The following is a 13,432-nucleotide window of genomic DNA, read 5'->3' on the forward strand; positions in this document are numbered from 1 at the left end:
ATCATTTAAGATTTCTGTCTAAACTTGATGCTGCTTGTGTCCAAGGAAGTGGGCTTACTCATTCCTGTCAGCTGTAGATAAAATTCAGCAAAGGGAACGGCAGGAGCCTCTTCTCAGAGTTCATGGAAATCTGAGATGCTCCTGAGGGCTGAGGTCTCCCCAGGGCTCTGTGACCCTGAGCCTGGCTGGTGCCCCAAAGCCCAAGCTGGGGATACTCCTGGCACCAGCCTGTCAGAGAATCATAGAATCACCAGGTTGGAAAAGACCCACAGGATCATCAAGTCCAACCATTCCCATCAATCACTAAACCATGTCCCTCAGCACTTTGTCCAGCCATCTTTTAAACCCCTCCAGGGAAGGGGACTCAACCCCCTCCCTGGGCAGCCTCTGCCACTGCCCAATGACCCTTTCTGGGAAAAATTTTTTCCTGATGTCCAGCCTGAACCTCCCCTGGCGGAGCTTGAGGCCATTCCCCCTCGTCCTGTCCCCTGTCCCTTGGGAGAAGAGCCCAGCTCCCTCCTCTCCACAACCTCCTTTCAGGTAGTTGGAGAGAGCAATGAGGTCTCCCCTCAGCCTCCTCTTCTCCAGGCTAAACACCCCCAGCTCTCTCAGCTGTCCCTTCAAGGGCAGGACTCGCAAAGTAGCTCAGCTCTCGGTGCCGACACAAGTGTCTGGCTCAGACCTGGTGCCTTCCCCGGCCGAGCGCGGCTTCTGAGCCCTCGCCGCGTGGCTCAGGCCGAAGCGGGTCCTGCTCCCCGCGCCCTCTGGGCTGGAGGTGGCCGCACACTGGGCTGCTTTGGCCCTGCTCTGCTCCTCGTCGCTTATGGATTTGCAGCCAGGAAGCCTCCAAGATGGCTCGGGGTGGAGGAGCCTTCCCTGGGCCATTGTCTGATAGGAACGGTTGGACTGGATGATCCAGTGGGTCTCTTCCAACCTGGTTATTCTATGATTCTATGATTCAACCCACTGTTTCCACCTTCTTTCCCCACTTTAAGTGAGGAGAAGGACAAGGCTCCTTGTGAGTGCTTGGTGTCATTTTTACTGGTTCCTGTGGCGAGCACAAGCCCAGGCTGGTGGCACCTTCTCCTTGGTGCAGGCCTGGGGTGCGGGAAGCGCCCTCGGTGAGGGGGAACGTGGAGCGAGAGGGAACGTGGGGGATGAGGCTCCTGCCGCCCCGGCCGAGCTCAGCGGCTCGGGGCTGCCGGGATTCCTTGAGGGAGCCAGGGCCATTTGGCTTCTCAGCCCCTGCGTTTGCGAGCGAGGAAGCGGTTTTGGAGCCTCCGTGAAGGCTTCAGCTCGAAGCGGGGAGACATCTCGGGGAGAAACGTTCCCCGGGGAGGGCGGGGGAGGCCGCGGCGGCTCGTGCCGAGGGAGCCCCGGGGGGGACCGGGCTGCTCGGAGCTCCCGGCGCGTGCGGTACGTGCGGGGGGGCGGGGACACGGCCACACGGCCCGGTTACCGGGGGGCGGGGACACCGGCACCCCGGCCGCTCCCCCCCGATAACCGGGGGAGGGGGGGGCCGCAGCGCCACCCCAGCCGGTCCCGGGTGGCACCGAGCCGCTCGGCAGCCGCGCGGGGAGCGCCGTCCCGACTGCCCCCGGGGCCGGGGGGAGCCCTCGGGGGTCGGTGCGGGGCCCCGCGGGGACAATGGCCGCTCCCCCGCCCCCCCGGGCCCGCGGAACAAAGCGGGCGCTGCGGCCGCGCGGCGCCGCCCCCGGAGCGCGGCCAATGGCGGCGCGCGGACAGGCTCTTTAAAAAAAGAAGCGCCGGCCGGCGGCCGCTGTCAGCTGTGCGGATCCCTCCGCGCATGTAAACAGAGCCGCGGGCCGTCGGGGGGGGGGGGCGCGATCGCCTCGCGGGGAGCGGGGGGAGGGACGCGCGCCGAACGGCCGCGCCGGCGGGGGGAGGATCCGCGTGGGGAAGCTCCGGCGACGCCGCTGGGAGCCGCCGCTCCGCCGCCCCCTCACAAAGCGCGGGGCGGGGCGCCCGCCGCCCCCTTCCCCCCCCCCCGCCCCCCCGCCTAGGCCGGGGCGGACTCTTTTCGTGTGGCGCTGCGGCCCCCCCCGCGGAGGCGCACAGCGCGGCGCGGCGCGAGCGGCCCGGCCGGGCCATGGCCGAGTTCCTGCCCCCGCCCGAGTGCCCGGTGTTCGAGCCCAGCTGGGAGGAGTTCGCAGACCCCTTCGCCTTCATCCACAAGATCCGCCCGATCGCCGAGCAGACCGGGATCTGCAAGGTGCGGCCGCCGCCGGTGAGTGCCCGCATGGCGCCGCCGGCAGCGGCCTTTGTGTGCGGCCCGGACCCCGCGGCTGTGCCCCCCCCCCCCCCCCGGCCCGGAGCTGCCCTGAGGCGGGGGGCACGGACCCCGCACCCCCCACCCCGTGCTGCCCGGGGGCTGGGGGGCCCCGCTCTGCGCTCCCCGGCGCGGAGTGGGGGGGTCACCTGCCCCACGGGGCAACACTGCCCGGTGCTGCTCTCTCCTTGTTGGGGGGGGTCCAGAGCTCACACCGCTCGGTGCTGCTCTCCCTGTTGCGGGGTTTGGGGGGGGCTTGGTTCCAGAGCCCACACTGTGCAGTCCCCCACTCCACGTTGTGGTGGGGGTCCCTGACTCACTGGGGGGGTTTCCAGAACCCCCACTGCCTGGTGCTGCTCCCCTCCCGTTGCAGGGGGGGGGGGGGTGGTCCCTGCCCCAGTGGGGAGGGTTCCAGAGCCTGCATTGTGCAGTTGCACGCTCCCCGTTGTGGTGGGGGTCCCTAACTCACTGAGGGGGGGGGGGGGTGTCCAGAGGTCACACTGCCCAGTCGCACACTCCCCCACTCCCCGTTGTGGTGGGGGTCGCTGATTCACTAGAGGGGGTTCCAGAGCCCACACTGCCCGGTTGCACACTCCCCGTTGTGGTGGGGGTCCCTGACTCACTGGGGGGGGGGCTTCCAGAACCCCCACTGCCTTGGTACTGCTCTTTTCCTGTTGTTGTGGGGGTCCCTGACTCGCTGAGTGGGGGTTCAGATCCCACACTACCCGGTTGCATGCTCCCCATGTTGTGGGGGTCCCTGACTCACTGGGGGTGGTTCCAGAGCCCACACTGCCCAGTTGCACGCTCCCCGTTGTTGTGGGGGTCCCTGACTCACTGGGGGGGGGGGGGTTCCAGACCCCGCACTGCCCAGTTGCACGCTGCCCTTTGTGGCGGGAGGTCCCTGACCCCACACTGCCCAGTGCTGCTCCCCGCATTGTGCGGGGGGTCCCTTCCTGCTGCTCCACTCCATTGTGGGGGGGGTCCCCTGCCCTCCCCAGCCCCAGGTTGGCCGCCCCCAGCCCTGCCAGGCCCCAGGCAGCCACCGCCACCATTTTAGAGCGCACGCAGAGTGGGGAGAACGAGGCCTGGCAGCACGGCTGGGGAGCCCCGACCTGGGGCGCGGGCTTGGGTTGCCCTTTGTTGGGTTGCTCAGCTCACTGAGGGACCCTGCGAAAGTCCAGGAGCCCCAGGTCGTGGTGTCGTGGCCGTGGGTTCGTTCAGGGGGGTGAACGACCCCGCTGCTGAGGAGAGGGGCTGCACAGAGCACAGACGCAATCCCCTGGCATGTGCTGCTCACCTTTATTTTGAGCGAATTGCTCTTTCTCTGCGCGGAGGTAGTTAACCTCACAGCAACAACCAGAATGCCAAACGGCGACCCAGTGCCTTAAATCGCAGCCAGCAAGAGCTGAAGCTGACAAAACGTTTCTGCAGCCTGAAGTTTTGCGAGTGAGACTTGGAGTTCAAAGAAATAATGTTCAGAAACACACGCTCCTCGGTTTTGTGTTTGATCGTTGCTGGGACTCCTCTTGGGAGCTATCCTTTTCCTTCTGAATTAAAATAGAAGCAACTGGCTGTGTTGCTGCTTTAAATGATAGAAATGTTTGTAGCAGATTAAATATTGCCAGTCTTATCAGAGAGGAGGATGTTTCTGTGCTCTGGAGGAAGAGTCCCCGTTTGCGGTGGTATGAACATGCACAGGAGCGCTCTTGAATTTATATCTAGGTAGAAGATACCACTGGCAGCACAGACGATGCTGACGTGGGTAAGGGGGTGAGGTGGTTTTCATTATACAGTCAGCATTGAGCTAAAGTAGTAGTTTTGGGTAGGATAATGTTTTGGGTTGTACATTGCCAACAGTGTTTCAGCAACTATGAGCAGAGCAGAGTTGTTATGAAGGTTTTTTCTTTTGTGACTTGTTTAAAAAAAAATCTCATCAGTGTTTCTTGGCTGCTTGTGTAAAAAAAACAAACCCCCATAATAAAGGCTTCTTGTAAGCTGTATTACGTTAGAGATTCATAAATGAATAGGTCTCTGAAGGGACAAATTACTTATTACAACTGCATTTTCAGCCTGCTCTTATCCTCACTCGCTCAAGAGCTGATGTCTGTCTGTGTTTGTGATCATGTGTTTCACTGAACGTGTGTAGAAGGAGGATGAAAACAGTTGGAGCTGCTGAGGGCCGAGCACCCAGTGGTGGAATGGGCCTGGCTGCCATGAGCTCGGCTGCCATGGCTCCTATCGCCCCTGGATAATTACTTGGAGGACTTGTGCAGGCACGGCTCTTCGTTCTCCAGCCTGGAGCATAGAGGGAGCTCTTCCAGATCGACCAGAAAAAGCCTTGGAGTTGACGTAGTTCCTGGCCTTCCTCCTGAAAACAAGAGACACAATGGCTGTTCAGTTATTGTTCTTTTCGGTGTAATCGAGTGGTTTATAATACCACGAGGCAGAAACTACACCGGCCTTTTCATGAAACTATGTGTCTCCCAACTGAATGAATTGTTTAGTGATGACTGAGGTTTGAAGACTTCATGCATCCAAGTAAAGCTTTTGCCTGTGTCCTTTGTTTGGTTTCCTGCCAGTGAGCAGGTAGGCAGCACCGTGATCCATCAGGATCTGCGCTGAAAGAGGAATTAAAAATCTGATTGCTGGGCTTGCATTATTTTAGCTTAAATCCTGCAGGATATTTATCAGCAGATGAATTTGTGCTTTCGGGTCTGGACTGCAGTATGGAGTAATGTGATGTGAGACTGGTGATGCCCAACCGTAACTGAACAATTGGATCATGAAGAAGTCCTTACTCCTGCTGAGGCTGGTGTTGATGTTTCAGCACCAGACCATGAAGAGGGAAGCTACCTTTTTTCTGAAGGGCCAGGGTCATCTTTTTGCTTGGAGACAGCCACATCTGCAGTGGCTTCTCTTGCGTGGTGGGATTCAAGGACAGTGAACTGTTCTGAGGGGGGTGTTGAGGCGTCTGGTGTACCGCAGACATCTGGGTGGAGAGAGTGGGTTCTGGGTAATCATTGCACATTTGTGGGATGAAGGATTGCCCAGGAATATCACAGGAGGTGTAGTTTTTGCATAGCGGGTTTCAGTTGAGCACTCAAAAGAAGCCTTCTTCCTCTTTGTTCCTGTTCAGTTTGTTCCAGTCGTTGCTGATGACTTAGTTTTCCTCTCACTTGGGTGATGCCGGGATACAGCAATGACTCTCTTGTAGAGGGTGGAACAATAACTACATTCACTGTCGCTGTTTTGCAGGACATGGAACAGCAAAGCGAAGGCTTTTTGTCCACAGTGTTGAGCGTAAGCGGGCAGTCCCATTGGCAGCAAAGTGTTCAGATGAGATCAGGGCTTTATCAGCGGTGGTTGCTTCTAGTAGTTAACGTGCTGTGTAAATTAGAGACGCTTTGACTCTTTTGATGCTGAGCTGATGGAGAAATGCAGATGGGGTACAGCTTGTTTGCGGTCCATCGTGTGCTGTGTTGTAGTTAGAATTTTCTTCTATGGATTGAAAACATCCTTTGTTAGGATTTCTATATTAAAATGGTAACCTGGAACAGTGGTTTATTCCAAAACTTGACATGTCAAGTGGTGGCCTTACATCCTGGAAGATTTTACGATAGTTCTGCATGTTACTGGGGGTATTTGGAGGAATGAAATGAAGTGCTGCTCGAGGATGGTATCATTGTTATCGGAAGTAGGTGGTTAATATTAAATAATGAAAGCAAACAGTATAACAAATTTCAAGTCTAGCTTCAAGAACAAAATGTAGAATGTAGAGCATATGATGCCGTTCCTGCTCAGAATCTTTCTTGAGAAGGGGTGACAAGTCCTTCCTTTTGTAGTCGCTTTGCTGAGGTGAGGAAATAGCCAGTAATGATTACTTAAGCCTTAATTACCATATTCAGCTGCTTCAAAATATACAGCATTGTACAATATGCTGGAAACGTTGTCATTTTGCCATGTCCAAACATGAAAATGGAGGAAATTCAGGCTAAATTTCATTGCTTTAAATGACGTGAGTATGGAGAAGTACAGTTAAGGTCTCTGAGTAACTTTAAGTCTGCCCTGATAAAACTGAGCATTTTCAGGTTAAAAAGTCAGTGTTGACAGACCTGGAATCTTGCAGGAATTGACGTTGGAGTTCTATAAATTCTTGACTCTCATTTTTCAGTGAATTCTGGAATATTGGGAAACTTTCAAGAGGCCAAGAGAAATTCAGTTCCTTATAGATGCAAGGGTTGTTGGCTGCATCTCACTCCAAGGTAGAACAATGGCTGGTGCAGTCCTGAGCAGGAACTCAATAGGCAAGAGTAGGGGATACGATTGTATGAAAACCAGCATTGCCAAGTTGTTTTCTTGTTTTCTATGAGACTCTGTATTTGGTTCAGTCAGTTGTGTTGTCGTGATCTGAGATCTATAAATTAATCGAGCGTGTTTCAGTATTCTAATGGCAATAATTGTTATTGTGCAAAATTGATATCGTGCTGAAGGGATCACAAATAGTTTCAACTATTAATGAGAATTTGTGGTGAAGGGTATGTTTCTAATGGCCTTTCAGGACCTCAGGCCAGGGGTATCCAATTTTCACTAGAAATCTAGAAGAACAAAAGAAATTATCACATATGGATCACAGGTTTCCAGCGGGAAGCTCATTACTACGGAGGGATCCCGGTTGCCTGATAAGCAGTGGATATAACGGCACAGCAGTCACTTTGGTGGGATTTCATGTGAGGTTTTACATTTGGGAACAAAGGAGCGCAGGTCATTCTTAGGGGTGGGAGGGCTGCAGAAAATCCCTGTGGGTCCATGTGCAACCAGTGTCACGGGGGAACAGATGCTTCGGCTGGGGGACTGAATGCGGCTCTTGAGCTGCTCAGCAAATGATGGGATGGTGCTACCTCTGTGGTAACGTGAAGGTAGAAAATCCTGCATTCAGAATCCTGCAGTCGTGGAGAATTTTAAAGAGTTTTGACAGGGAGGGTACAGAGGAGTGTCAGGTTCTGTACAGGAAAGAATGAATTTGGAAAGATTTCAGCTTAGCAAAGCTTGAGTGGTGAAACCTGGAGGTCTAGGTCTCTGGTAACAGAGCCAGCTGATCCAGGGGCCTGTTTTGAGGAGCAACATGGATTAGAACAGTGTCTGTTCAGGCTGCTCCTTCAGCTGCTTGCTTGCTTTATTTTCATTTTTATGAAGAAAAAGAAAACGTGAAACAAACTAAAAAAATGCATTAAACTATGGGCTAAAACCAATTCACTTTTGGAGCGGCTTCGTTGAGAGTGGCAGCGGTCTCCTGGTACTAGAGTTGGTGGACATTCCGCCGCTGGAACCAGAGCGCGGATGGAGAACTGCCACGCTTGTCTTGAGATCCCTCAGGTTTGATAACATCCAGAGGCTCAGCCCATTAATTTTTTCAAATTTCTTTTTCAAAGAAAGCAGAGGGATAACTCAATTACAGTATGTAAGGGTGCTTCACAGGGAGAAGATCATAGGTGCCCTGTCATCTGCCAGGCTTGGTGAGAGGTGGTTGGGCTGCTAGTTCATGTTCAGCACCAGCCAGGTTTGCCTGGGCTGGTTCTCAGGGCCTGTTTGTCACCGTGAAGGGGCTCAGTGTCAGGGAAGAATGCCGGGGGGTAGTTCATTAGCCTCTTTCTGGCACTTTGGGATCTAGAATGGGTATTTTGGTGGGGTTGAGATATTTTAGTGCTGAGGTTCTTATTCACATGCTGTCAACTTCTTGTGAAGAAAAATAATTGGTCACTAAAGCTCGTAAGGAAATGTTTGCCTTAAACAAAGAATTTGCTGTGTTCGGTGCAGGGGTGGTACTGTGAAATTAGGCAAGTTCAGAGGTTTTTCTACAGGTCTTCTCTGATCTTTTCCTATTAGGAAAATATAATAAAAGGAAATTCTTTCCTTGAGGGCAGCTGCCACGAACAGCGCTGCTGTGGTCACCAGTGGTGTGCGTTCTGCACCCCAAAAACTCTGGAACATTGGAGTGTGCTTAAAGGATGTTAAGCTTGCTGAAAATTTAAGATGGAACAATTTAGTTTGAAACTCTCTATGTGGGGCTATGGTAGCAGCAGGTTTGGGGAGGTTTTGTGGGTTTATGCCTGTGTATCAATTAGGACACACTTTCTCCTAAGCCCAGATCCCTGGGTTGTATCCAGGAGCTGCTGGGGCAGTGCTGTGTTTATGTTCAGGAGACCAGGCTGCATGTTTGCAAAAGCCAGAGGACACCACGGGGCAGTCCTGGGCACAGGCAGAGCCCCGGGCAGTTGAGGCTCCGTGACTGCTCGGGATGAAGCCAGCAGCATTGTCCGTAGCTGGTTGGGATTAAAATTTGTTTGGAAGCTGTTGGTCACAGATCTAAAGAGGGCACAGACTGTCTCCAAAGGGCTGTGATGGGAGCTCCAGGAACAGTCATCTGTGCTGCTCACCAGATGGACGTTCTCTGAGAACGTACTGCAGGATCATACTAAAGGTCCCTCTACAAAGGACTCTGTTCCGAGAGAGAATTGCAGCAGCTCTCAGGGCCTTGGTGCCCTTAGACAGTGACAGCAGTCTGGCCCCATTACTGGTGGATGCTTTGCTTCATGGTCTAGGCCAGCACCTCTGCAGTGAATCGGAGATCCTGGGTTTGCTGGCAGTGCGCTGATCCCAACACCCCACACGTTTCCAGCTGCTTGTGCAGTGCTGCTGGTACCTTGCTTATTTTTGCCTGGTGCTTTCAGAGCCTCCGTATCTGTTCCTGGCATGCAGTCACCTCCATGGAGATAAGAGTGGTATCTCCTGTATGTAAACCCTGCTACCTAATATTTGTTGATGTTCAAACCTGAGGTGCAGTTTCCACCCTCCTCCTTTAGGTCCTGAGGAGTGGGAGGCCGTGATGCTTGAGAATCCTCTCCAGCTTACCTGAGCTTTTATTTCTCTGCAAGCTTGGAGCTTGCACAAGGACACTGGGATCTAGAGAGGTGATTCCCACAGCAAATGCATCTTTGGCTGTAGTTCTCAGATGGCAAGGATTTGTGGTTATGTGTTCTCCTTTGCTAGTCTGCAGTACCTAACAGAGCCCAGTTTTGTCTCAGATGAGAAATAACCTGCCACGCTTGTATTCATAGAATCATGAAATGGTTTGGGTTGGAAGAGACCTTAAAGCCCATCCAGTTCCACACCCCTGCCATGGGCAGGGATGCCTCCTGCTGGCTCAGGGTTCTCAAAGCCTCATCCGACTTGATCTTGTTGAAGAGTTCTGTGTGTAAGGTCAGTTACTGCACCTCAGGTTTCTTCTTAGCAAGGAGCAGTTAGTTGTTTTTAACTGAAAAGTCACCTACACTCAAAATGACCAAGGAAGGACCACGTCACCACAAACTAGGTTAGCTGGTGATTGCAGTCTACCAACTAACGTTAGCCTGCTAACAGGGTCAGAGGGGGATTAGTTCCTTTGCAAGAGGGAGCTTTGTGGATGACCCACTGACACCGCTGGGCGATCACTGGTGGTGCTCATCTGCTTTGCATAGATTCTGCTGTCTGAGTTTCTTCTGAGTGTGTTTTGAACATAGTCGTAAAACTGTGAGACTAAAAGGGACCTCCTGAGTCACAAAGTCTGCTCCCTCTCGGTGACAGCAGTCATGTCACACCTTTGCAAAGGCAAGATCATAGCTCTGGGAACAAAGAATGTAGGTCACGCTCGCAGGGTGGGCATCCTGGGAAGCAGTGGATTGCTATAGTTAACTGAATGAGCGCGTGTTTCTCTGGCAAGAATTGCTAAGATATTCTTTTGGATCTTACTATCAGATGCTGTCTAGCAAAATAATGAAAGTGATGTCTTTTGTTGTGTCTGGCATTGGAGAGATTGCCACTAAAATGCCACTTGCAGTTTTCAAAAGATGTTGAAAAAATAGGAGAGGTTTCAGGAAAAAAAACAAAAAACCAAGGAAAATCTTGATTTGCAGGATTGGAAAGCCAGTCCTGTGAAGAGAAGAAAAAAGGTATTTGTTTATTGAAACACGTCTTGAAACATCACTCCCACGGAGTGTTCATGCATAGCTTCCTGGGCAGCAAGCAAACAAGACATTTGGTTAAAAATGAGATGAGGATAAGGGAAAAGGAAAAGTTGAAGCTAACTAACTTGTAGAGCAGCTTAGCAGTGACAGTGGTAATTTCTTATTCGCTTGAATTCAAAGAGATGGGGGTGGTTGAGTTTTAATTAGAGAGTGAGTTGGGATGTGGTGCCAGGTTTACCAGCTGAAGTTGTATGAAGCCTGCCAGCCTCTCTGGAAGTAGGAATAGGGAAATAATAGAGAAGTGCTTCTCCTGACTGTTTGTAGCTTGCGTTGCTGCTTGAAATGTTAGTGTGCCTGTAACGTTTATAGTAAAAGTTGGACGTTTTCATGTCAGTCTCGTTGTTGCGTGGATTGGTGCTCAGATTTGTTCTGCTCAGGTTTGTTCTGCTCAACAGACAAATGCTAACGTAGGCAAATGGGTTTGGTATCTCTTGTAGGCTTCTAGCGATCCTACACAGACAGTGGAAAGCAGCAAAGTCACTTCAGATGAAGAGTCCTGGCAGTGGAGAAACTCCTGATTTTTTTAGGAAATTCAGGTGTCTTGCTTTTCACGTATCCTTAATCTTGATGTTTAGCATGGTTGTTGAAAGAAACTTAAATCGATCTTTTTAAACTTGTGGGGTGGTTTGTTTTTTGGTTGGTCATTTGCAGTTTTTTTCTCAAGAAAAGGGGGAAATCCAGCCCAGTTGCTTTTGAGGCCCTTCCCAGTGCGCTCTGGATGGCAGTGGCGAGCCTGACGGGTGTCCCAGCCACAAACGTAACAAACATAAGGCAAGCAGACCTGTAGGGTTGGGCTGTGTGTGCTCTGCTGTGGGGATCCACAGACTGGCAGAATTAGCCTGGCCATGGAAAGCTCCCTCTTGTGGTGCCGCTGCCTTTCCAAGGTGCATAAAGGCATTTCTTTCAAAAAAACACACATCTTCCTTTTAATGAACACCTCATGTGTCTTGGCAAGTTGTGCTTCAAAATGTAGGCAAGCTTTCTGTTGAGTAAATAATATTAAAGGGTTGAACTCGATGATCCGGTGGGTCTCTTCCAACCTGATTATTCTATGATTCTATGAAGCATCTTGTTTAGGAATTGAGGAACTTGCCACACCTGGAATATAAGACAATAAAGATTATTGGTTGTTACTTGGTTATGTCCACTTTGAGTAGTTCAAATGCTCCAAAATGAGCTGTTTGTGGCTTTAGGAGGAACCAGTGATAGTCAGGATGGCCTGACTTCAATGATGGACTTATCTGCCTGTTAAACTGGAAGGCTGTCCCCTGAAGTCCTCTGTGGAATAAAATGAGTTTCCAGAGCTTCTCTTTGTAAAACATCTAAGGTATTCTGGTGTGTGTGTATTGTTCGTTCAGGATCTTTAAACTGTGAGGTGTGAAAAAAAGCCAGTTACAGAAGCTTGTGTTGTCTGGATTGGTTGCTTTTCCCAGTAAAGGAGATAACTTGTGCTTTCCCAGAGCAAGCATCTTTGGCCAAAAGGAAAGAATTTCCCAAAACATACGCCTGTCAGTAATAAAGAGGAGGTGGATGGAGCAAATCAGCTAATTCTGCGGTAGGGTGTTGGGTTATGGCGTGTTGAGTGAGGTATTTTTGTACGATCATGCACATGAATGCCCTCATTTACTTTCCAAAGCAGAGGGGACAGGCTGGCTTCTGTCCTGTCTGAGGAACCTTGCATCTTTATTTGTTTAAGACTGAACCCGAGCTGGAAGTGCTGGGAACAGGTAGGAGTCCTGCTCTCCTGTTGCACCCCAGTGGGATGCACGCTTTCCTCTGGGCATCTCCCAGAGCAGCAGATGGTGCTGGGGACGTGTGGCCCAACCAGAAGAGCTCCCTGTGCTCTCCTCTCCCATCTCCAGCTTTACTGACGGTCTGCCAGCACCTTACTTGCCAGCGACAGCCCTGCAGCACAGTATTGGGGTCAGGAACAGCGTCAGAGGTAATGTTGTTGCCTGTGTGAGCTCCGCTTCCGTTTATTCCTGTTTCTTGTCCTTACAGATCCTTATTACAGGATCCTTTTTTAGGGTAATGCGTGGCCTACCTGGTGACAGCCTTGGCTTTGTGCTTAGCCGGGCAGGCAGCACACACTTCTTTGCTTTCATTCCTTCTCTCAGCCTGAGCAAAGTCCTTGGGATTGTACGGCTCTCCCTTTGGCCTTGTCCCCAGTGGGTCCCAAGTGTGTGTCTTCACCTAGTTTGGTGCTTGTTGTCTGTCTCTCGCTCCTCAGGCATGGAGCAAACCCCAGACTTGTGACTAATGATTATAGAGTCACAAAATCATTAAGGTTGGAAAAGACCTCTAAGCTCATCCAGTCCAACCATCAGCCCAGCCCCACCGTGCCCACTAAACCATGTCCCAAAGTGCCACGGCCATGGGTTTTTTGATCCCCTCCATGGATGGAGACGCCTCCACTGCCCTGGGCAGCCTCTGTCAGGGCTTCACCACTCTGTCAGTAAAAAAATCTTTTCTCATAGCCAATCTAAACCTCCCCTGGTGCAACTTGAAGCCGTTTCCTCTTGTCCTATCACTTGTTACTTGAGAGAAGAGATCCCACAACCTTCTTCTGGGAGCTGCAGAGATCGATGAGATCTCCCCTCAGCCTCCTCTTCTCCAGGCTAAACAGCCCCAGATCCCCTAACCACTCTCAGAACTCCTGTTCTCCAGTCCCTTCCCCAGCTCTGTTCCCTTCTCTGGACGGGCTCCAGCCCCTCAATGTCCTTCCAGGAGTGAGGAGCCCAAACTGAACCCAGGATTCGAGGTGTGGCTTCACAAGTGCTGAGTCCAGGGGGGATCATCCCTTCCCTGCTCCTGCTGGCCACAACATGGCTGACCCAAGCCAGGATGCTGTTGATGTAACTAATTGGTTGAGCTTGAAAGTCAGATTTGTTGCGTTGAAGCATGACGCTTCAAATTTTGCCCTAAATATTCCCAGTTGTGTTTTTTATCTTACAGTTTGGGGGCCAGTAATGATGCATCAGATATCAGAATATGGCAAAGGGATGTCAAACTTTTTCATTGCTGGACTCTGTTTTCATTGTGTTTGGCATTCTGCCAAACAAAAACGTAAGGTTAATTTTAT

General features: G+C 51.8%; 1 protein-coding gene across 1 annotated transcript in view; it reads left to right on the forward strand.

Moving 5' to 3' along the window:
- Window positions 1-2,051: 2,051 nt before the first annotated feature.
- Window positions 2,052-13,432, forward strand: part of KDM5B (lysine demethylase 5B) — a 60,086-nt gene continuing 48,705 nt past the window's right edge. The window contains exon 1 of the mRNA XM_069876227.1: window positions 2,052-2,248. Within this exon, the coding sequence (XP_069732328.1) occupies window positions 2,111-2,248 (138 nt within the window). The 5' untranslated portion in view covers window positions 2,052-2,110. The remainder of the gene's footprint in view (window positions 2,249-13,432) is intronic.

Source organism: Phaenicophaeus curvirostris, chromosome 24 (genome assembly GCF_032191515.1).
Source record: "Phaenicophaeus curvirostris isolate KB17595 chromosome 24, BPBGC_Pcur_1.0, whole genome shotgun sequence".
Classification (NCBI taxonomy): Eukaryota; Metazoa; Chordata; class Aves; order Cuculiformes; family Cuculidae; genus Phaenicophaeus; species Phaenicophaeus curvirostris.